Source organism: Opisthorchis viverrini, assembly GCF_000715545.1.
Source record: "Opisthorchis viverrini unplaced genomic scaffold opera_v5_353, whole genome shotgun sequence".
Classification (NCBI taxonomy): domain Eukaryota; kingdom Metazoa; phylum Platyhelminthes; class Trematoda; order Opisthorchiida; family Opisthorchiidae; genus Opisthorchis; species Opisthorchis viverrini.
Window position 1 is genome coordinate 258,308 of NW_008752011.1, and position 26,136 is coordinate 284,443.

At 43.8% G+C, this 26,136-nt stretch overlaps 1 protein-coding gene across 1 annotated transcript in view; it reads left to right on the forward strand.

The window, feature by feature from the left end:
* The window catches only part of T265_10306 (hypothetical protein), a gene marked incomplete at both ends in the record, with an annotated part of 55,973 nt that overhangs the window by 12,183 nt on the left and 17,654 nt on the right, over positions 1-26,136 (forward strand). The window contains one exon of the mRNA XM_009176635.1: positions 4,445-4,675. Coding sequence (XP_009174899.1) covers positions 4,445-4,675 — 231 coding nt within the window. The remainder of the gene's footprint in view (positions 1-4,444; positions 4,676-26,136) is intronic.

A 26,136-nucleotide genomic window follows, 5' to 3' on the forward strand; every position in this document is an offset into this window, starting at 1 on the left:
GCGGGAGTCTGGACTCAAGTAAAGGTTGTCTGTTTTCGAAGTTGAACACTTGAGGTGACAGTATGGTTGGTGCGATTCCTAGAGCGTTGAAAATAACTACCAAGGACGCGATTCCAACAAAGGCTGCGGTTACGGCAATAGGCTGCGCAAAAGACAACAGAAATAGAACCACCTTTGTTATCTAGATGTAACACGCTACATGTGAGGTTGCCGAAAACACTTCGTCAGCTCACGACCGGTTTTGTACCTTTTAAGGCTCATCGGCTAGGCGCAAACCCCAAGTTTCCGTCAACCTTATGTTCCAACTGAACCCAAGATAGTAATAGAACTCGCTACTCGAGTGATGAGTTCTCAAGTGAAATTATCAGACAACCTATGAAAAGTCGGTCAAGCCAGTTGGATGCCGTTATTGAAGGATGACTGGTGCTTCATCTCGTCTGAGTTAGATCTATCATGCTGCGGATTAGCAACTCGTGGCCCCTGATTAGGCCTTCAGCTACTAGTCAGGAGGGTGCAGAGTCCTACCTCCGTGGAAGTTCGTGAGACGTGCACTGCTGATGATTCCCAATTTGGGACAAAACAGCTTTAAAGCGTCTCTCAGTTTCTCAGCACATCTGGACTTTACTTGGAGAAAAAAATCTACTATCCGAAGTAAGCGAAAGTTTTTGTATTTGCTGCGAAATTTTAACATCACTACCTTGGCAAAATTCATCATACAACTTATTCTAACTATGGTCAGTTCCGATCACAATCTATCTCAGCAGTAGATTGATGTTATCACAAACGAATGTTGTGTCATTAGACCGAGAATCTTATGTTTTACCGACACACATCAAAAAAATCTTCAGGTTGCCAATCGTTTATAGCTGTTTTGTTTGAAAGCAGCTCGTAAGCGAAATTTGTACCAGTATCTGCAATTTTTTGGTACGTTTTCAAAATTGTTAGAAAAAGGCTAATCTACCCGACGAAACTTATTGGACGAAACCTAATCTGGCATGATGATTTTATGCATTCCTTAGCAGCGCCATCAGTCCCAGAAAGTGGGCTAATCCATTATCTTGACCTTGAATGACATACAATGTTTGGTGTAGATGGCAGCTGCCTACAAGACTTTCGTATAGACTGCAGGCGGCTTTCACAATAAATCCGTACTAAAAGCATTCCTGTCAATGTGCGAAGGAATGGGTAATCGAAAATGCGGGAAATGTTGACTTGTACAACAATCATGTCACAGCCGTGTGTTGAAAACCAGTATCTTTTCATCCAAGACACCAAAACCAAAGATGCAACAGATAGACAGAATCATTTCTCGTGAGTTATTCACAGCATGTAATTCGCAGATATAAAGTTAGCTTTTAGTTTTCACAAACTATGAACCGTATTTATGAAGCGTAATGTGTTGCGCATGGCCACTGGTATTCAAAATGAATCGATATTCCTGATATTCTATTTTACCATCGTTTGTTTTGGCAAGCTCAACTTCTCCGTATCTTGCACTATTTGTGTTGGTCACTCGATAACCGTCATATGAAACTACCCCACAGGCTCACTACATCGTTTCGATCAGCCACACAGCAACTATGATAGTCCCTAAGGCCAAATTCGAACTGTGCCCTGCATGGGTTAGCAGGACGATATGGTATGAGTAGTAAAGTTTGTTTTCGCCAGAGTAGCGCCCCACTATATTAGTTCTTTGAAACTGCAAGTCCCCGTACATGGGCAAGAGTGCAGTCGGTTATGGGGCAGGTTCACTTAATGCATTATTGGGCCGCGTTTTCATTCTGACGGTGGTAAAAAATTGCAGCTACCGGCTGTCTACAGTCATTCAGTGGCATACATGCTTCCCACTGTGGAGTTTCATTCTAATCAGTTACAGTGGATTATACTCTATCCTGTAACAAACAAGCGTTTCTGAGTGGATGCGGAAGAGTGCCTTATACAAGTGTTACTGTTGAGGAAAAAATCGATGGGCTTCAAATACCATCAGCGATTCTCACTAATTTCCGTTCGCTGTTTTGAAGGAGTGAACGACATGACCGAACTCATTGATCGAATCGAACATCACCTACATTGGTTTCCTGATGGTACAATAAAGCTGGCCGCTGTCGACAGTGATATCATCCAAATTGATGGCTAGAACATATCCGACTGACCCTCCCAGTGTCGTGGCAACATAGTGAGACGCAAGCGATGTGGTTTCCCATATGTCCTGTATAAAACAAAATATACCGTCTACCTACCTAACTAACTACTACAATATTGTTTAATACAAACCTCAGTTTCTGAGTTGTTATCAGCCACTTTCGCTCACAAGCCTCTGTATTCCATCCAGCATGATTGCTTCTGACTAATTTTCATTCGTTAACTCTTCCTCCACTGCCCTAATTCCTTGGTTGGACCGGTCTCTTTGTACACCAACCAGTGAGATCAGCCGGTTCGCTTGTCTCCTTTTAATTTCATCTTCGGTTCACAACTGGACTTGAAGTCCAGTGGGATGATGTTTGTCAGTAATATAGGGATGCTTGTAGTAAACAGATGTAACTCCCCTTGATTCATCAGATCGTTGCCATTCGGTCGTCATCATCAAAGATAAACTACGTCTTCTTATTGGGGAAATCCTCACAAACGTGGGAACTGTTCGCAACCAGGGATGTCCCTGTGTTCACCAGTCTGTGTGCTTTTCCCCTTGACGCTAATCCTTCGACGCATCGCAAACACTGTCGATTATTTTAATTTCTGCTTTCAGCTGTATACTTCTGTAAAGAGGGGGATAATAGATTTTCGTCACCGTTTCTCAAGCAAGTAAAAAACGCCTATCAGAAGGAAAGGCAGAATGAGGTTAGGCGGTTAATAAACAGACCAACCACCTTGACGGCTTATGCTCACAAACGTCACAAAATTCCGTGGGTGACTTGAAACGGCTACAGGACAGCAGTCACAGAAACTTGCCGGATAGTGACATGGGTAAACTAAACAGCGAATTCATCGGCATAGCTGGACAAGCCTGCTTCAAAGGGCTGAGTCATACCGCCAACATTGCAAGTGGCGCTGTGTGCAAGAAACTCTTGTGCCACCACTGTCTTGTTCAACACCTGTGTTGACATTCTCATGGGACCAGTAACTACCCTGTTCGTTCAATGCATGGCTTCTGAACCGATGGCTGATTGTGAAAGAATGGCAATGATTGCTCCTATACCTAATGGAATGTCGTCGAAACACCGATGAATCGCTTGCACATCTGAGCCTTTGAAGCTGCTCGAGTGATTGCTGTTAAGTGTAGGAATGATCACTGATGATGACCACTGATGATCTCTATCAGTTTGCTTATCAATGATCACTTCCAATGTCGAATTCTGTAGCCCTGTGAGTGCAGTTGGTCACTTCTTCACTTGACCGTAACAACAAGGTCCATCAGGGGAGTTTGAGCAGCCGGCAGGAGATTATGGATTGCCCCACAGCCTCGAATCCAGGTGATGCTTAAAGAACCGTGTATGGGAGCTAGAAAGTGTGCGTATGTGTAAATAAATGCCTGTTCCGTTGCGGAGCTGCGTTGCACAGTCCTGATCGCATTAGGTAACCACCATTAAACTTCTCCTGTGCAACCCTCGAGAGAAACAAGCAGACTGCTTGTTTCTTCACCACGAATCAAAACTACAAAGCGAAGTATTAGCTGTGAATGTCTGTCAACAGAGGCTCTCACTAAAGACATGTGACCAACCGTCAGTACGCACTTTATGAATCTTATTCTGCTAACTTCGCAAAGAAAGCATGTCCTGGCAGTTTCTTTGCATAAACGACGTTTTTACGTATGGAAATTGTTTCAGTTAGTTTCCAGTTAAATCCTGTTAGTGGCGATGTCTGTCTGGGGATGAAATTTATATCAATCGACTGATGTAGGCATCTTTGGAAAATTTCTAGATATACTGATGTGCACCTTCGTTTTCTGCACTTATCATATCACCTCTGATTCGCCTTGTAAAAAAATGTTGAAAAGTAACAAGAGGTATCTCGAAAAATGGGAAACATTGCACAAACCCGGATTCCACAACTAAAGACTCCTGATCGAGCACGTGTTCAAACAGCACTGGTCCTAGTAGGATGGACCTGTTTCTAGGTACTATGGTGCAGACGCTATTCGATTGAGATATCACAATCATGTAAAAATGATAATGAACTCACTTCGAAGTCCCGAAACCTAATGGTGCATTGCCTCGCATTCTGGTTAGAGAAAATGAACGTGCATCCTGTGAGTAGTTCAGCTGCGTAAGTTCTGAGGTCTAATGTTGTATGCCGGGTTCCATAATTGTATACACATTGATCTAGAGTGCAGAACGATATAGTCATTCATTGGGAGAACTAGGCTTCTTACTGCTGAAGACCGGAATGGAAGCAAGGAGGAGCGTAAACTCAAATAATACACCTGTCCATTTCATCATTCTCTCAGAGAACCAAGACCTACAGGATGTACGGAGCAATTTCGCTATTATGGTCGCTCTCAGCTAATCACGAACATGGCAATGAACGCTCGTCACTGATTGGTTCATTTGGAGCAGTGATGGCACGTGCTGAAATTGTGGCCTTCCGAGACGAAGGTCGACATGGACGAACTAAAGATTATCTCAAAGGTTCATTCACTTTATCTTCTTATCCCATATCGATGAGGCTCGTAAAGCCGGTAAATTTATTGGTTCAGTCAACAGACCAGTCATATATCATTGCCAGAAAGGCAATAGGTCACGATCAGTTTTGATTAATACACTGAAATGATGAAAGAGACTTCTCGTTCAATTTCACTGCCCACCCATTTTTCAGTGTACCATGATAGCTGTCTAGTGTCTTTCGACAAACAGACTTTGGTGTTCACCTCCTCTAATCATTGTTTAAGTCCTACATGCCATATTTCCCTCATCTGTCTGTGCAATGCTTGAATAGAGATTCTAAGTCTACACACTCAAATCAATCTAATCTAATCTAATCTAATCTAATCTAATCTAATCTAATCTAATCTAATCTAATCTAATTTGTGAATAGCACTGAAACATAAGACGGCACTTCGGATTAAACAGGAGACGGCCTTTGTGAAGGACATTTAATTGAAGAATGGCACAAGCGAGAGAGTCAGATGATTTTCGTGAGTGAACACCACTTTCGTGTGACTACAGCGAATGGCGAAGATCCCAACTCGAACATCTGTACTATCTTCAAGTTTATATTTTGCGTTAAATATGCACATTCCGGTAAGGGTTTATATAAAAGGTTTGATGGAAAAACCATATCCCTCAGAGATAGATGGTTCGCAATTTCTGATACGACGTGCCTTTGGACACATGAGACTGGAAAGGATATTTGTACCAGCTAAATCTTGCAGGACGATCAACTCTGCCCCAAGATCTCGAGGATATTTTCAAGACGCTGGTTGAAAATGGCCATTCACAAAAACTATACACCAAGGAAAGTGAAACCCCCTGGTACGTCAAAATCCAATGAACAGGATTCTGCATTAAATAGGTAAAGACGATTTGACGTCATACTTGGCATTTAAAAGTGGGCGGAAGAAAGCCTTTCACTGGGAAGTTATTTAATAAACACGAACTGGGCAGTTAAGAGCCAGTAGATACAAAAGCAAAGATCTCAAATGCTCAGAATTTCCAAGCACTGAATATTCTCAAGCGCCTTCTTGAACTTCCCTGAACGTTCACTGATCACCAAACAACAGTGGAAAAACATTATTAGGCGGTTCCGTTATCTCCGTAGTAATCTTCAACTTTCGTTAGATGCGTCGGCGGAGCTTGGACACTCGACCAACGAAAAATCGCATGCTTCATCAGTAGTATGCACCGCAACTCAAGCAGATGAGAGCATCAACCACTGCCAAGCTGAAGCGAAAATAGTCTGGTGATCTATGTGCAGAATTTCGGTGTCAAGCACGCTCTGACGCAGTCAATTACGCGGCTTTCTCAAAGTGCGATCGCACAACCTAAACTGGGCTCAGATATTCTGTTCTTCCCAAAATTTGAAGACATCAACATTAACTTTGATGTCTTTCAGTTGTTCCATCCCGTTTACTAACAAATATCCAACAGCATTCAGGTGGGACACGAAGATAGTCCACCACACTAGACAGAATCAGACGAATCACATGGTTTTTGTCGGTTGAAACGAAGTTATCCAAAATTAACCACTTCCCCATCGCTGCATTCAAGGAAATTCCTTCCACAAACTCAGTGGAGATGGAGAAAACAAAGAGAGCAAGAAAAATGGAACTGCTTCGTTTTGCAGTTATCACGTTGGATACCATCCGAATGAACCAGACAGACTGCATTCCATTCAACAAAGAGCAATGATAGATCCATTCTTCTCTTCATTGAATTGGGATCACAAATGATGTGTGTGGTTCAGATGCGATAAGCCTTCAGCTAGACAGTCACCCTACCGCATCGCACATTATTCGGTGAGTGTGAAGGTGGGTGAACCTGAGCGTGAATACTTTTTGGCAATTTGTTTCATGGTGTATTGGTGTGCGCCACCCACGGTGGCCCTTTGCAGCAAACTGAACGTATGTCGGGAAGTATCCTTTTCGGCACACAGTTGGCAAGGCCCACAAGAATTCTGGTGTGGATTAGAAAGGTCTCCATAAGTCTTTCTCGATTACTTTCGGGATCACTGCGTAATCACAACGGAAGTGAGTTGAGCGCTGTTTTATTGCTGGTTCGTGAAATAATATAGGGTGGCTGAAGGGCCAAGTGTGGTCACTCGCTATGTTCGTTCATGTTCAGCCAATGGTGACGTCTCTGTCGTGAACCTCTTCAAAACTAGCTCCGCTGGTCGCATGCTTATAAGTCATGTTTGACAGGCAACGCCCACACATCTGCTTTCCAGGACCTGTGGCACCGATGGTGACCTTTTGCACATGTACTTTTCGTGTCTGGACGCATCCTGACAAGCGTCAATGCTCATCCCATCTTAGGGCGGCTACATGTTTTCTAGCAGACCAACAGATTTCGAGAAATACATTCCTTTGCAAATCAATTTGATTTTCACGAGAGACCCAAACGAATCTCTCGTTTATGTTATTCTTCAGCTCAGTTCGCTGTATGCACACAGGTCGCCTCATATTTCAGTTCCATAAACTGCAAGCAAGACGGTCAACCAGGTGTGCAGGAACCTACCCGAATTCACTTGATTATAGGCGTCCATGCAGCCAACGTATAAAATATTGCGGTTTGGGCGCACTAATTTGGGTGTGAGCGCTGACGGTTGGTAGACATATGGTGTCCACATAAGCAACGTCACACCCTACGCATTGAGCTCTATATGAGGTCATACATTTATACTGTCTTTTTTATACTTTCTTTATATTTATTTATTATACTTTTACTATACTTTTTTTGTGTTTAGCTGAACAATGAATGAGAACCTACAGTGATAGATTTATTCTGCATCTACAACAAGCCTTAAAGATATCACCGTACTCAGTATTTCTTGGCAGTTGATGGCGTCAACTGGTAGTAACGTTAGTCAGCGCACGTAAGAGAACCTAAATAGATTGAGAATCGTGTTCTTCCGCTCAAAATTAACCGTCATCCATGCTTTAACATAACCAACCTACGTGAAGCCAGAACTCGTCTGAATTTAGTGTAGACATGTGAGAAAAAACCACGAGTCACCAACCAGAAAAACACATTGTCCAACAGGCACTGATTGTTCGCAGCTCCTTCCGATACGTGGGACTCCTCGAACAAGCCTTGGAAATAGCCAAGTAAGGCTCTCCGATGGCGCTGACGGACTAAGGAAAGGGAGCCCCATCGTATGGTTGAGGTTAGAAACGAACTTTTTTTCGTATGTTCTACGAAAGCTTGGATGTTCCATCCTAACGCCAGTGGATAAATCATGAAAAACGTACGATTTCAGTGACTTCTCGAACGCCAGACATCCTGATCTCCACCGATTCATTTTAACTTTGGCGAAGTATACTCACTTGCAAACAAATTTTGTTTTGCGACAGACTCACTAGGAATCCATCTGAATCTATCGTTTGTGATGTTTTCAAGCAGCTGAGTGTGTTGCACCAGGCCCCCTCATGTTTCAGTTGTTACGACATCCGAGATATCGCTTTACTTGAATATTGATAATGCACTACTCATAAGGTTGCTGAAAATTCTTTGGCAGCCCACGACCGGTTTCGCCCTTCTTGGGGCTCACCAGGTAGGTGTAGTCCCCGAGTTTCCGTCAATCTTGTGTTCTACCTGAAAATAAATTGCACGAAATTATCGAACTACACTCATTTGATTTTGAGGAGGAGACTCACCTGGAATCTCTCGCTTGTGATGTTTCCAGATAACTGAATGTGCTGCACATTTGGTTTCCTTGGAGAGTGGCCAAATTACATACTGTCAAGTCCGTCCGGTGTACATGGTCTCAGAGTGTTACAGACGATACACCCGAATTTGCGATAATGTTTTTATCACTCCAGAAGTTAAGGAATTGCTAGCGTATGTCTTATCAGGAGCCAATGGCTTGTGAATTGATTGGAGCATCGTCGTCATTGTCAGCCTAAAGCCGTCGGTCAAATTCAGGCAGGAGTGTGATCCTGGCTGCCAGAGCTTGCCCACTGCTTCTTGGTGGTGGACACGCGTCATTTGCTTTATTGGACAACGTGACTGTAACGTTGGCTGAACGTTACCTAGGATGATTACTGAGTGGCGCGCGGTCCGCCCTACAAACAACCAATCCTATATACTGTAGATAATTGCTAGAAAATAGTCCGGCAGGTTTCAAGTACCACCCCACTGGGATGTCTTGACAGGTTTTCGGTCGATCAGCACAAACGGGGCAGTCACCGGGTCGTCCTTCGATCGGTTAGACAAACCAACCAAGTCACTCAGGCGTGGACACGATTACCTACGCAGATATGATGTTTCAGGTGCGTCCAGCTTGCGTCTTCAGAATGGTGACAACACGCCTACTTAGCATGTCCGACGTCCTGCATTCGACTCCCTGTACTCCCTCCCTGGTGATGAGCTCTATTAGGAGGGAAACTCGAGTTCAGCGAATCCTCTCTTTTGTGTGGACTCACCAAAGTTACTGTGGCAGGAACATTGTTCAGACGAGAGAGCTACGGATGCAGCCCAAGGTGACTCCGATGGTGTGACTGGGTCCGCAAGTCTAAAAATGGGCCCCTGAAGGCAGATTTTTGAGAAACTGCTCATGGGAATCAGATTTTCGAAATCCATTATATGTTAAAATGAGGGAGTACAATAAACTAGAGGTCAAAAATGACATACCTACACTTTCAAGCAACTCACTGCCCATCCTAGAAGTAGCAAAACACCAGCCAAGAAGTTCAGCTAGTGGAACAACCGCTGTATTTTCATTCTGGTTTGTTTCATGAGCTTTGTAAGTTTCGACTGTACAAGATTCGTGGTGATGGTATGCCACGACCGAAACTACGGGACCAAGAAAAACTCATCGGTTTCGTGCCTCAGTTGTTTAGTTCCATTTGCTTATTATTTTGAATATTTAATCTGTTTGGTCAATTTTCTAGAAAGAGGAACGGCAGTTTGCCGTAAATCAAAAGGCGTGAGAGGCCCATAGCCGTTTGACAACCATTGACAACTAGTGGATATTTGACAAGTCAACTGCTATTCGCCACATGCAGCTAGCCTGAATTAGGTCATAAATGTTGCACCACAATGCGTTGCTATAAATACCGCCCCGAGACCGTCGATTGTCTGGAATTTCGGTTCAAATTAGGCCTCATATGGCTATAGGTCAGGAATCGAACTTGCTTGTTCTGTAGGTCTTGGACTATCCGTGTGCTTCTTACGTACATATACGCAGCATTCTCCTGCAGCATTCCTGAGTGATTAAGGAATATGGAGTGATGCACACAAATATCGACTTGGGTTCGTTTGGGTGAGCTTGGGTGCTTCAGAATTCCTTGTTTCTGACAGGTTGGAAGATTGGGTCAGTCTCACTGTATCTCTCGACGGCTTTCTCATTCGGGTGCTACACCTCCACAAAGTCAATTTCATACTTGTTCATACTTGTTCTTGGCTGAGCTAGTACTTAAAAACTGTCGCAGTTGAATTTAACTCCCATCTGATCTTCGGAGACGAATAAGACTTGGTCATGCCTTTTAGTTGTTGCTTGTCCAACATGGTGTTTGTCACAGTCCTTACATTTGCCTTAGCATATGAAGCTGGTATTCATCACTGATATCAAGTTTTTTCTTTGAACCTGGTGCTGTTTTCCGAAGCGCTTACGCCAATTTGTGTGAACGTGGGGCGGGACGGCTCAGTGGTTAGAATGCGAACCTACTAACAGGAAGGTCCGTGGTTCGAACCCGACCTCTGCCTCTCGAATTCACCTGTCTAGGCTCTGGCAGCCTGGCAGTATCTCAGCCCTAGTGCTTCCTTCTGGTGGCATGGCAGTCAGGCAACGAAAGGGTGCTACAGCGGTGCGACAGCTGAACGTTGTGATGTGCTGGAGTAAAAAATGGCGGTCATTTCTGGAATGTCCTTAATGTGAGTCCTTGAAATTACATCGAGCATAAACGCAACGTGTAAAACCAGTAAAGGGCCATAATAGATAATAATTGGCGAGCCGGCTAATCAAATCGAAGAAAAAAGTACTAACAACGGTAGACGGTTGATCAGTCGTTGAATGCCGGTAACACTAACTTGGATGCAGCATACGATGCAGGCAAAATGGGCCAATACGCGTAACGGAACGTGACTGCTGAAATAGAGGCACCCAACAAACCCGCCAGATGTAGGACAACCAGACCACAACGCAATCAAAATCCGGAAAGGACCAATGAAATTGCTGACGAGATATTCTCGAAGTAAACAAATTATGGTGGTGTTATTAACTACTATTTAGAACTATATAAACGCAGCCCCGCATTGTCATGCTCTCCTTGCATGGGAACGAAAAGTTTTTAGGCCTATTTCCAAACTCTGTGTACACATTACCTGTCAGCAGGCTATAAGCTCATCCAGTCGCCCCTGCGTTCCTACATAAAGGGACAGGTAATGCTTTCCCAAGCCTCCGTTGGAATGCTGAAAGTGTGAACGAGCTCTCATTTCCTCCACTTTGTATTGCGCTGGATGTCATACACTGGAAATATTCTGCTCGTGGATAAGTTATTTACACATCGTTCAGTCTCTGTTATCAAACCCTTTTTGATTTGGCTTTGGAGAAGCTGTGCTGGAGAATGGATGCGGTATTTAAAACAACAATAATACTTTTAGTACTTCCATATTTCTGCTCGTTTAACTGTCCCCTGAAGGTTTCCCAATCCGTCTTTTTGATCACAGAGTTTTCCCACGAACGTGAAGAAAATCATAGAGGGCACACGGAACTGTCCAAATAGGAAGATTACGATTGCGTGGACATGGATGACAACATTGGTATACGGGTGATGATCATGCTTTCGATGAGAGAGACGAGTCACGTGCATCGAGTCCAGGACGGACGACTCGAAATCGGGTATTATTTATGCTACTCACAATGGATATCAGTAGATTATCCTCAAATTAAAGAAAAGCAGTCTATGGGATGCGCACATTTTGTTTCAACAGACTAGTGCGTGTTGTTAGACGGTCCACTCATGATCCCTACAATTATTTATTGTTGATGCTGCGCATATCTTATTTAGTTATTATTTTATCAGTGCCAGACTGACCGGAGCATAGTCTACCATTTACAGGCATCTAGAATTGATTTATTCCCTAGGACTGTGTCTAAAAAGGACGATATGTCTAACTTCCCGGCTACGCAGATACCACTGATACAGTCCATTGAAGTTCTGAGACATTAGTCGGGTCAACCTCGATGATCCACTGTTTCCGCTGACCAGGCAGTGTGTTAAGCCGGGAAAAAGGTTAGGGAGGTTGGGATACATGTGATTGAAGTCAACTTGGTGCCGTTAAACGTAGCAGAATGATGCGGTGGTGGGGTTTCGTTTGGGCTTAGGAAACCGATTTCTCAGGATACTATTCCACTGTCATTTCCCATTTTTCCTCCATTCCTCGATGTATCCTCCAGGAACGCATTCCGATCTTCAAACCCATCTTCTCGTTGTGTCTACTTCCCATTTTTGTCTATCATCGAAAGGCATCGAGATTGTCTTCTCGATTTCGCTACCAGTTTGAATACAGTTCATTGGGTTCGATTTCAACCAAGACTGCCGAAAGTAAGCCGACAATATTTACTCCAAGACGCAGAACAAATTTGAGTGAAAACCAGTCAATTTACAGCATTGTGTGAACGGATGGAAGCAGATTGACCGCCCAGTCTCGTGGGAGTAAGTAGGTTAGCCCGTCGGTCGGGATCAACTACAGTAACCTGGTAGTCAACGAGTTTCCAGCACCCTTTTGAGTGGTTTCCTTTACGAAAATGTACTGCAATATCCCGAATATCATGCTAACTGGGATATGAGGTTGCCTGTGTTAAGCACATTCAGTTGAAGAACATCGCACACGAGAGATTCAGTTGAGTCTCTCATGAGAACCAAATTGATTTGCAAATGTGTGTACTTCTCGAAATTTGATGGTCTTTTTGAAAACCTTGTAGCTGCCTAAGATGGGATGAGCATTGGCGCTTGTCAGAACGCGAATACGTTCGAAGAATGAAGCATCTCCAAGATCAACATCAGTACTGAAATTTTCGGAAACCAGATGTGTGGGCTGGGCTTGTCAAACATGGCTTATCAGCACGCGACTAGCAGAGCTGGTATGAAGAGGCTCACGGCAGGAACGTCACCACTGGCTGAACATGAACGAACAAAGCGGGTGACCACACTTGGTCATTCAACCATCTTATATTATTTCACGCACCAGTACTGTGCATTTTGACCTGCCGCATCAATCCAGCCGTGTTCCGAATCCCTCTGTCTTCGCCTTATCGCGCAATCTGGAGGCCAGTTCAGACGTACTCAATATTCGGCGCCCGCAATAAAACAGCACTCAAGTCACTTCCGTTGTGATTACGCAATGATCCCGCAACGGGATCCCGAATCGGAAAGGTTTATGGAGACCTTTCTAATCCACACCAGAATTCTTGTGGGCCTTGCCAACTGTGTACCGAAAAGGATACTTTCCGACATACGTTCAGTTTGCTGCAAAGGGCCACCGTGGGTGGCGCACACCAATACACCATGAAACAAATTGCCAAAAAGTATTCACGCTCAGGTTCACCCACCTTCACACTCACCGAATAATGTGCGATGCGGTAGGGTGACTGTCTAGCTGAAGGCTTATCGCATCTGAACCACACACATCATTTGTGATCCCAATTCAATGAAGAGAAGAATGGATCTATCATTGCTCTTTGTTGAATGGAATGCAGTCTGTCTGGTTCATTCGGATGGTATCCAACGTGATAACTGCAAAACGAAGCAGTTCCATTTTTCTTGCTCTCTTTGTTTTCTCCATCTCCACTGAGTTTGTGGAAGGAATTTCCTTGAATGCAGCGATGGGGAAGTGGTTAAGTTTGGATAACNACATCAAAGTTAATGTTGATGTCTTCAAATTTTGGGAAGAACAGAATATCTGAGCCCAGTTTAGGTTGTGCGATCGCACTTTGAGAAAGCCGCCTGATTGACTGCGTCAGAGCGTGCTTGACACCGGAAATCCGCACATATATCACCAGACTGGTCTTGTCCCAGCTTGGCAATAACTTGTCACTGTTCACACGAAATGGATGTCTGTTACACACTGTTGCACTGTTCACAGTGTTTTCTGACTCGTCCATTTCCCCATGACCAAAGAACAATGCTTGAATACTACTTAAATGGTAGCATGTATTCGGAATGATCCATGGGTCATTCCGTTGAGATTTGGTACAGTAATTCCGTGCATTTCAATAAGTTTAATGCGGTTTCTCGAATATCGTGCGAACTCAAACCTCAGGTGATCTTTCTGCATCACAAACGTTAAAGACGAGTGATTCAGTTGTGAGTCAGTTGAATCTCTCGTCCAAACCGAACTGATATACAAATGGGTGTAGTTCATGAATTTCGTACGATCTGAAATCGGGGACTGCACCTACCCGATGAGCCGACCGTAAGCTGCCGAAACGTTTCCAGCGACCTAATGAGTAGTGCTGCTTAAAGAAAATATGATCCTCACGCTTTCATTATCCCTAAGCCTAAAGGTAAGGAATTTATGGTTAACAAAACCGGCATCATCGTAATGATTTTTCCCACGGCCTACGTGCCAAATCCACGCTGGAACCAGCCAGGGCCGGCAAATTGATCGATCGGACACAACCCAGTTCCCGGACATTGTCGGATCAACATGCGTACGTGCGCATCCTGTCATCCGTCTGATAGGACTGACGAGTTGCGCGACGTATGCCATGGGAGCAGATGCCTCAAAACGGTATAGCCAAAATCAGACATTTTTTATCGATTTTATTGTCAATATTGCAAATGGGATGTCAATGTAGTCTTAATCATGTGCGAATTACTCGCAACCGCAAAAAACGTCTGATTGGAGTTTAATAAATTGGCTGGCAGTGGCATTGTAATTCTTGTGGTTGCAATATCTGAGCTCTTTGAACAGGCTTCGTAGCACTGGTAAGGCGATCCGAAATGCGGTGTCCTGGTTGAAAAACTGTGCTATTTTGACTAAGTGGACGAAAATGGAACCCTGAATGTTACTTCTACCCCCAAAAGACTAGCCAATTGGGGGGACGTTTTCTAGTAAGTTTCAACGTGTATATGCTACGTTACACGAAATGCAGAGTGGATCCACTAACAACTATCAAAGAACTGAGTGCTGACAGTTTTGAGATATTCTGCAAACGCGGAGGAGGCGAAGTTAAGCAGAGACGTCGAAGTTTGGAAGCGATTATCGTGGGTCCTACATTTGCCGAGCCACTTCCACCTAGCATTTCAACTGTTGAGTCGCTATTGAAAACAAGCATTGAAAAAAGTCGTTTCCGGTGGATTGATTTGGTGACCTTTGTTTCGTTCATGCTCTGCACATGGCATGAGAAAAACCAATCAGGAAATCCATTTCCCTTCGAAGTGTGTCTAGTAGCATCCAACTCGCGTCCAAGAGGTTTCTTTTCCGCTACAGAACAGCTGGTTTAGACCTGTGACAAACGCTGCTTTGTACACATTCATCGGTCAGGGCCATTTGTAATCAGTAATACGTTTAGAAAGGATATGAGATGGGTTACATCTCCCTCAATAATAGAATTAACAATCCCATAATTGCTGTTGGGTCAACTAAAGATTCCAACAAGATGACTCATCGCCAACACTAGAAAATGGTCGTCAATAAGTATGTGGAAGTGGATGGTTGCTGACGTCTCTCTCATCAGTCATGGGTCTTCAGGTTTAACTACCAACAGGTAGTGTGTACCGTGATCATCGCGTGTCTGCTCGATCGTTTTGGCTATACCACGTCAATTGGGGTTTTGTCCTGTAATTTAAGCCAGTCTATGCTGATTTCCCAAGAAGCACGGTTTTTCCCTTATTACGACTCATCAAAACTGCGCATCTGACAAGCGTGAAAGAAAGAGAGGGTCGTGTCCAGAAATGTCAGTTTATTGCACTGCTTCTTTTCAGCAGTAAACTCGGTATTCTATTTTGACGTGTTGAAGTGTTGAAGAAACCGTTCTATTTGTTGAGCGGCATTATGTATGACTAATGTGTCATCCATATACCCACTGTTTTAATCCACTCTACCTGTTCTCCATTATGACCATTAATGAGTCTGACAGGTAGAAATGCAGACTTGGCGGACATTTCAACCGTAGCCTAGCTAAAATAACAGTTTTGACAGGGTGTACTTATTCGTTTATATATAGGATGGTAATGAAAACTTCGGTTGTTCTTTCTAGAGAAGTGTGTCCAAGCTTCAGTGGGTCTGTTCACGGGTGTCTAGTTTGAGTTCCTACATAAAACGCGAATACGTACCAGTGACATCCCTTAGGTAATGCGTGGAGAGACGCCTTGAACGCAATTCCAAATGAACACGTTCATCACTTTTCATTTGAAACTTGGTTAGGCGGACCAATTCACGGAATGGTGGACTTGTATGCATGTGCCGTCAGGGCTTTACAAAAAGTTCAGGGCGACTTCAGCGTAGGAGACAGTTTCTGTGATACTGGTAACATACCTTCTTCCCAGTCACACAATCCACTAAGTTGCTTGACGTTGTCGAGATGTTGCCTGTTATGAAAAATTTGAAAGATTTTATTACCAAACAAACAGATATCGTGAGTCCGCACTCATCAACCTCACACAGTTTTGGACGAGACGGCTTTGTTCAGCAAAGCGTTATTTAAGCAAGTTAACTAAGGGGACCAGAACACACAATCGTAGAGAGACAAACTGAACGGAAGATTAAGGTCAAAATGAGAAGAAACCATAGTAAGACATTACGATGTTGTCTGAGTTTCGTATACACTTGTGAGGACATTGACAACAATCAGAAACATGTATCCAGTTTGCGAAAAATGCTTAGAACTGCCTGAGAAGTCATCGTTTCAGAAACCATTAGTGGGTTTATAGCCTGATAGGATTTCGCTTTTGACACAAAAGCTTCGTTGAACCAAATGAGTAGGTTGCCAGTTCGGCCAAGTTCTAAAGTAAGCAGAGAAACACTCAAAGTGACCTGGTTCGGTTACTGCACTAGAGCAGTGCATAATTTCTGATAAAAGTTTTTGTTGGCTAGTGTAGACTGGTGGTGATATTGATTGGGTTCGGATTCTTCCTGTTTAAGATGATTTGATGGATGATTACTCTTGGATTTCACTGGAGACTTTTCTCTGTTTGTAATTACTAAAACATTTCGGTTGCGGATTGAGATAACGTGGACTTTTGGCTGCCTTGGGCTATTCACTTAGGACTTAAGTCATTTCTGTTGATGACTTCACCAGTGATTACGGCAAATCACCACACGTCAGCTCGACTGATCCTAGAACCACGTTATGTACACCTACACCAGCTCTGTCTACACTGTCTGTTCTGTTCCCACTGAGATGTTTCGCGAGAATCACTGTACAGCTATTTCAACCTGAATCATCAGTGTGCATCTCACGGAACTCAGGGGATTTCGAACCCGCGGGCTCCCGGCTAGTATTTTAAACGCCAGCGGACGGCTGATTGGCCGTGTGATTAAGTCAACCTGATTTGGACTGATTCCACCTGGGTTTTGGGTAACTTGATCAAGCAGATAGGGAGTTTTAAACACCTAAATGCAGATCTGTAGCTACAGATACAGCTGTTTCCGACAGTTACTCCAATACTCGTTTGCGAAAAAGTGCACAGAAGATTTTGAAAGCACAAGAAGGCCAGGATATAAACGGTCCATATCAAGCGTGTTCACGTTCTGTGGTCAGAGTCACGGATAAGACTACATTCAAAACCCGGAAGTGCTGTAGAAACCCAGCTATGGGTTACGGACAAAATTTATCTCAATTTCGACATATTCACAGGTGAGATTGGTATGAAGCAGAATATTGGTGGCTCAAGTAATGTAGATCATTGTTGATTTTTTCGCTGAGCAGACCGCTGTCCAGTGAAACGCGCATCAGATCACATATCACAGTATGTGACCCAGATGTTTTCCGGACAACCTCAGGTCAGAGGTCGATTCGCAGTCATGCGTCGATAGTAGTCGGTCTTGCATTAAACAATCCATCAGATCGCATGACACACGCCTTGAGACTTTAGCCATAAGTGTGTTGCGGCTACTCGAATCAAGCTGACCTCACATAGGTGCACGCAAACGACCTGGTAACCTCGGTATTGATTAGGTGTCTCGCGGAGACCAACCAATCAGTTTCTACCCGTGAAAGGAAGAAGGCCTTCGCTGCGGAGTTATTTATTCGGAGATGCCAACTGACCGGTTACAGACCATTGAACAGGGAAGCAAAACTCTAATCTGCATCTTAGTTACAAAAACTGGACACAGATCTTCTCCCGAACGAGTCTTCCTAAAGACCCGTTGCCTCCGTTCATTCGTCGGTCAAATCCAAGCAAATGTTACAAACTGGCCCCACGAATTCCGCAACAGAATTCCCTTTTTCAGTCGACGCAAAGCGAAATTCTACGAACAACATATACTATTTGCGTGCCTCCCGATCAGTAGTATCACCGTTACACACCACCCCTTAAAGCTCGTTCGCATGCCATCGATTTTCATTTCCCTCCGTCAGGCCGGCTTCGGCAGCGGGTCTACTCGGCCCCTCTTCGGGTGCATCATGCCACTTGCGAAGCTGCGTCCCATTCACTACCTTCGATCCCCGACCATCTTGAATGGTATAGACGGTCCCCCGGCGGTCGGTGACTACAAACGGCCCTTGCCATCGGCTGCCTAGCTTCCGTGACCCCAGTCTACTGCTTCCAGGATTCTGGTGATCCTTCTGCTTGACCTTCGTGCCTATGGGGAACGTTCGGCTATTCGAATCAAGCTGACCTCACATAGGTGCACGCAAACGACCTAGTAACCTCGGTATTGATCAGGTGCCTTGCGGAAATCAACCAATCAGTTTCTACCCGATATTGTTTCTACACTTAATTTCACGTAACCCGCGAGTTTTACGTCTGAGACTGATGAGAGCGGAAAAAATTTCAACATATCGCAGCACATGCTTTGTGAATCAGTTCTAATGCAGTGCACAAAAGGAATATAATGTTTCAACTAAATTAACTTGACGGATTCAACTGACATTTCTTACTGTATGTAGCTGCCGGATCTGTAAGTGGGGAATCACCGGACAAGCGTTTCACTCCTATTAGATCTCATCAGTAGTGCATGTCCTTGGTGTGCCTGGGTTCGAAATCCGCACATCTGATTAGAGGGATCATCTTGTTACCACTACTCAACCAGCGCAGAGTGGACGCGGCTCTTTTCTTTTCAATGTATATAATTCACAAATTTCCGTCAACTTTCCACAAAAATGGAACAGGAACCACAATTTCTTCCCACAAACGTTTAGGTCAGGCCAGACTCTTAGAAATAATATCATACTGGGGCGCAGTTTCAGACAGTTTGAAATGTTCTGCCCAATCGTCCACTAAATTAACTTCCGTCTAACACGTTAGAAGAAGTCGATTATGTTTATTCGGTATACTCAGCGTGGTGGAACATTTGGTCCACAAATACGTATAGGACGAATCGACAACTTTCGCATGTCCCACTTCGCCCGTGCAATCATTCAACTCACCAGGTGGTGGTGAGCGCTGTATTACACGTTCATGCGTGCCAGGGTCACGTCATCTGAAGCGTGTCACTTAGACGAACTATGTGAAAGGTTTATAGAAGTTACACTGAGCATCGTTGTCCAAAAGCCCCGTTTATTATTTGTTATGTTGGTGTCCTATGCAGCGAAACTCGAGTCCACTAATACCCCCACGACAGGCGGACGACTGTTCAAACGAGAGTGATGTGCGCATGCATCGGACGGATCTGTCTGTCCTGCCGTGACTTTGACTTCTCCGTGCAGGTGCATTCTCTTCTCGAGTGACCATAAATCTGACACTATTTACACCTCTGTCGTACTCCAACATGCACGTCAGATACCACTACTATGTCACAAGCTCACGGTCATTTTTAGTTACCGGGCTACCTAGTTTTGTGTTCACTGTGTGCCAACATCCTGACTCCATGACACGAAATTGCATGAGTTAACTCCGACAACACAGAGTACAAGAAGGTGGTATCGAAATTTGAAACCCACACGTCGAATTACCAATAACAAGCTAAATATCATCCTAAGAGCTAGAGCTTACCCTTGATCCAGATGTTGAGGACTACTGTCACATGGTCCTTTACAACACCATCTGTGTAACCGTCATGAATGTCAGTCAGTATCTGTCGCACGTCTGCTACTTAAAATGATGGAATCATACCGGTTGCAGGTATCCGACTAGTTCTCGACAGCAGTGACGAGCTGGCGGTTGTACACTGGTGTTTTCTTAGGAACTGAATTTTGAAAAAGACCGACAGGCGTCACATCAAGATCTGGACAACAGATGGAAGTCTTCATCCTAGCGCTTTAGGAGATGTATCCTAATTGGTCAAACCACGTAGTGTTTTACTCACACAGTAAAAAACATCCGCCATGTTCCCGCAGGATTCCTCCGAACACGGTCTCGGAGTGAGAAAGCACCGTTTATTCCCAAAAATCCTGAGATTATTGCTGAAGAAGCAAGAGGAAGCAGGGAATTCCCACTCTGTCGAAGCAGGTTCCGGAATCTGTAGTTTCAAAGTGTAACCACCTACAACTGGTCAAGTCAACTGCAGGTTCGTTGAACGGAACAATGGCCACTTGATCAACTACCAATGAATCTCGTGTTATACGTTCGTATCGGTAAAATTCTCACAACCACTAAGACGGTTATGCGGTCATCTTTTCAACCCAAATTCTAGCTCGACACCGATATCTTCAGAACCGTGCAGGTGCAGTCATTTTTGTCCCGATATGTTCGAAATATGAATGCAAAATTTCGTCTCCACTGGTTGGAGTTCGCTCAATGGAGGAGCACAACGAACTAAGTAGTACTCTCTTGAACAAATGCGACCAATTACTGACTGGAAACCCATTTGGTACGTAGCCTGAAAGAGCCGGGTAGAATATGTGAGACCCAATTATCGTTTGATAGAGAATTTAAGGTTTCGCAAATATGATAGCCTTAGCTGACCAAGTGTAAAGTTTAGAAGAGGGTTCTTTTGCTACCTGCCTTTCCATTTGTTGTTTTCTGGTGAACTAGGAGTGTTACTTATGATGTAGGGTGCGTCAAGATATGGGCTCTCCTGTGGTGCATTTCTCTTCGTTCCAAAATCACCTATTCCTATCAGAATAGTTTGATCAAACAGGCCTAAAAATCACCCAAAGCCGCAGGAAAATCGGAAATTCCCCCACAGTCATGCGATATGGGCCATTTTTTAGGGCTGCCAGCCGAATATCGAATGAAGCGATTGTATGTTACTTTCGACACAAGTAGTTAAACGATTGAGGCAGTGTGAATATTCGCAGCCAGACGATTTTGGTCGTAAATTTTTTTCCCATCATCACAGATGCACACCGTCATTTAGCGACGGGGTGAGTTTATATACAGTCATAGCGTGGGGCTAATTGCTTTCCGCTAAACTTCGCTAGTGTCAGCGACCAAATAATATATATTCCATCGACGTTGTTCAGTTGCGAAAATGTGCCACTTTCCACCACTGTACATATGCATTTGAGTTTAGTTTATTCATACGGTACACGGAAAGTGAAATATTCTCCCACTCATTATGTAGCTAGCATCTAGAATGCACTCAATTTTTGTCGTCCCAGTTGTTATGGATGATGACTGATGTGTGATACGGTGCCGTGCTCTACAAGGATCAGAATATCACTTGGCTGCAATGCCCGTTAATGCTGTGATCGGGCTAGGACCCTTGGAGTTCGCAAGCTTGTTAGTGATCACTTAGCCACAGGTGCCCGGATTCAGTCTTATACTATATACACGTGAACACGACCAGCTCTCAGCTTCGTATCGTTTCACGTACTCCAATGACTAGCATTGGCGTGGTTAAGCTCCACTCTGTGTCCTACTCGTGTAACTCGAAGGAAACAAAAGTTCCAAGGACGAGGATATACTTGAATAACATGTAGACCTTCAGCAGAAACTTCCATCTGCTTAATTTCAAGCCTATAGATAACTGACTACTAATCAAGCATCTGTAACCATTTTCGGTGGACCAGCAAGCAAACCAAGGACACTGTGATTTTCCGGCATAATTCTGAGTGTGCCTTTATCCATCTTCTGCAAATGTAGGCAACCTTGGATTTCATGTGGTCATCCATTTGCTTAATTCCCAACTAAGTTACGATGTTCTAGGACTGGAACTGCAAAATTCCCATTCGAGGAAGATGGTAATCATATAGGTCTGTTGTGAGGTTCAGTTTTTGTATACGTACTTTCGCCTGGTGGCTGTCAGTTCAACAGGCAATAAATACACCGAAGGCGCAAAACAAACACCAGTATCACTGCCAGAATATGTCTTCATGGTAGCATACGAGACCGTTAGGAATGACCATCCCCAAAAGTGAAAAATACCGTTTCACCTCACTGTTCCGATGAAAACTAAGTAAGTGTAATAATTGGTCCTCCACACGTTGATTTATGCACAACAGCTTTGTTATGCTTACGGGTCATCAAAGCGAAGTGACTGTTCATTCCTCTTCGGACCGTCACAGAGTGAGTTATTTTTCATCAGCTACTTATTAGTAGTCCGTCTTTATCCTGTATGTTCTCCCTGTCTGTCCGATTGGCGTGCATTGTGATTTGCTGTTACATGCCTATGGTTGATCGAACCGGGTGTTCATCGAACCTTCCCAAAACGATGATGTTTCGCTACGCACAGATATATTGAACTTGAAGTTTGTTCACTGACTCACTTCGGTATCCAAGCCCCTTCCCTAAGGTTACCTACCCACGTTTCGTTTGCTGTGGTCTTTTGGCAGTTCATCATAAAGTGTTCACTTGTTGAGTTTTCAAAGCTGCATATCTCAGGGGATTCCACGTGGTTGTTGTTGAGGGGTTGTTCAGCTACTCCAACGCAAATGTGGAACGACAAATTTTAATTCGCCCTATCCTGAAATCACATAGTGTGACTTGTGGGGTGAAAGACTCAGATGCCTACGAACTTCCAGATGCCAGAAGTGTGGTACAAGCTTCGACACACTCATTCAGACAAGAAGTAGTATACGAAAATAGAACATGTTTGATACCATTGCTGAGCGACCGTTCCACGTTGTCCAAACTCTTCAAAGTTTTCATCCTGGCCTGCGTTCCGTTCCACTATCAAAAAAGCTGAAAACAAGAACGAGGTATAGAAGCATAGCTTGACCACTTGAATCTGAAGATGTCGATAAAATTTATATGGTGATTGATTATTTAGAATGATTGACTGTGAAAGCTTCAGACGAAAAAGGATGAAATGATCTCTTCAAACCCGTTGTGTGAACACGATATTTGTGTATGTTTGCACATGTCAAATCTCGTCTCCGTGGACAAGCATTGTTTCACGTGACTGTCTAGGTCACCAATCAGATTTGATCGGTGGTGCGTATCCGTCACCCGGTGGGCGAAAACGCTTCCTCAACTGATCCCTTTCATAAGCACAATCCAATCAGTGATGATGAAGTTCTTCATGTTTATGGTGGCCTCAAAGTGGCCGCGTGGAAACTTGATACGAAAGATCATTTCATTTCAACTGGTGTGTGATGCGGTCACGCAGAGTCCTAGCGTCTTCTAGCCACTGTAAACCCTAAAATACTGCGTGCTTCAGGGATGTGTGCTGCGGTTAGCAACAAATTCTCGGTCAGTTTCCAGCCCGCTGTCAATAGCTCATGTCATTGCTTTCAGTTTATGGAGTAAACGGTAGTCATGTGCCGTTCTCCTTTACGAGCGTTGACTACATTGGACCCCTAGTAGTCAAAGGAGGTTCCAGGACGGAAAGATACTATGATTGTATGGTCACCCTTTGGATCGTTCGCGAGGTGAAAACTGAAGTAACAAGTGGTCGAAATAGCAGTTTTATTGATTATGGTGACGAGGGAACACTATTCTATCAGGGTTTATGATGACAATAAAGACAATTCAATAGACACTGAGGCAGATGTAGGCGGAATCGAGAACTGGCAGCTAGGGGGCCTCCAGCTTGGGGATGAAACTCAGCGTCCTAAGCACCCAAGATGGGGTGTTGGAAATAATACTTTGAAGTTTTCGGTGCACATTCCACGTAACAATGGCCAAATGCATGCTAAATGATGAAACTCTGCTGTGGCAGAGATCAAGATTAACGTTGAACGATCCACCCACAGTTAGGCTCATCCTTGATGTAAAACACAATACGCGCTCACACCATATCACCTGCTAGTGACAAACCAGCTATGGTAGATTTTAAGGCTGTAAAGTTGCTTCTTGGTGTTTGAAATAACACACAACGATGGGCCGGTATATTCCGGATGGAACGGAGAACGGACTACCTCCGAATGCCTAACAAAAGGCTAATGCTGGGTGCATCGGACATCGTGACTGAATTTAAAAGATACAGTGTTAATTGTCGAAACCATTGGGTGAATTGTTCGGTATGAAAGTTCTTAAAATCAAAGGACAGCGTGTTTGGGCGGTATGAGTGAGAACTCCTTACAAAGCGATTCATGGAGTGAAGGCCTAACCAAACCGAAGGCGCTCTTCAATGTTGATTACCAGGCCCAAGGGCTCGATCTGATCATCCTTCATAGAGTGACTATTGATAATTCCAAAGACCAGTGTATGATTTAAGTATGTGATAAGAATCTGAGAAACCCAAGTTTTCATCAACTATTTGATGAGTAGATCGCTTTCGTCTATAAGTGACTACCCTCCATTTTCCCTTCTTCCTCAATGCATCTCACTTTTTCGTTGGAAGCAAACTCGTTTTGTCACGCACTGAAATAGTATAAGTCATCATCAATAACAACCGGGACAGAAAAATATTGTGTGCATTCTAGATACTGTCCACAAAATGAATAGGCGAATATTCTACATTCCGTGTACCGTAAGAATAAACTAAAGTCAAGCGCAGTAGTAAAGCGATGGAGAGCTGCACATTTTGGCAGCTGAGCAGCGTCGATGGAATATATGATATTTGGTCACAGCCACTAGCAAAGTTTAGTGGAAAGCAATTAGCCCCGAACTATGACTATATAACAACTCACTCGGTCGCAAAGCGACGATGCGCATGTGATAATAGGAAAAAATTCCCAACCAACATCGTCTGGCTGCGAATAGCCAGTCTCAATCGTTTAGCTACTTATATGTTGGAAGTAATATACAATAACTTTATTCGACATCCGAATGTTAGTCTTAGAACTTTTTCTCACGACGCGAGAGGTGGGGGTTCCGACTTTCCTTCGGCTTTGGACGATTTTTGGGCACGTTTCATCGAACCCTTCTAGTGGGAATAGGTGATTTTTGGACTAAATGAAATGCAGCACAAAAAAGCACACCTGCTTCACCACAAAACAGCGAAGTTAAGGGTAGGCAGAAAAACAACACTCCTTATTCCATGTATCCTGTGAAGAACGAAGTTTTATACTATTCCGTCACATGGATACCATCGTGCCAATGAGCTCTCATTTTTACTGACTATTCTTTCAACATGACAATCTTATATGATAGTGCCTTACTGGCACCGATAACCTGGGAACAGATATTCTGCGACGCAAAAGTCAATGAACGAAATCGTCGATATTTCCGGCAGATTAACATCCATATTTCTCCCTGACAGACTGGGCTTCTTTAGCACAGCGTGAACGTTGACCCTTTCTCCACAGAACGCGACATGCATACTAAATTCTTCTTCGATCGATCTCTGATGACGACATGGCTTTCTTTGAACTACTGTCTACATATGTTATGTGATGAGGACTGATAGAAAGGTAGACATAACAAGCCGTGTTCACATCACTGCAACACCCGGCAGACCCAATGATTTGCACTTGCAAGCCTCGTCTCTGGGCGGAAGAACATCTGTAGCCAGTTCATTACAGTTCCGCCTGCTGTATTATTGAGACGTATTTTTTTATCCGATACCGATACCGATGTTCGATTATCAGCTAGCTGCAAATACACTACCAAAATCTTGATATCTTCGGATTCCAGTCAGTTTTATTCATTTGGTGATGTTACATAACTGAGTGTAACTAATTTAATAACTCGGAAGATTTTGATTAAGAAACTTCATTCATGGCGATCCTCAACAAACGCGTATGCTTAGCCATTAAATTTGCTCAACTAAGATTATCATTTCTGCGAAACACTATATTCTCTATCCAATCATACCTGAAATTCACAGCTTCTAACTGTCCCTTTCAGACTAAGTGCCAAATGGTTTTGTAGTCAGCAACTTGTCTCAGCTGGTCGTCGCGCCCCTTCATTATGCAGACTCCAACCAGTGAAGATGAAATTTTCCATCCATATTGCGAACACATCGGGACGAAAATGTTTGCACTTACATGGTTCTGAAGATATCGGTGTCGAGCTAGAATTTGGGGTGAAAAGATAACTGTATAATTGTCTTAGTGTTTGTGAGCATTTTACCGATAAGAAAGTATAACAAGAGATTCATTGGT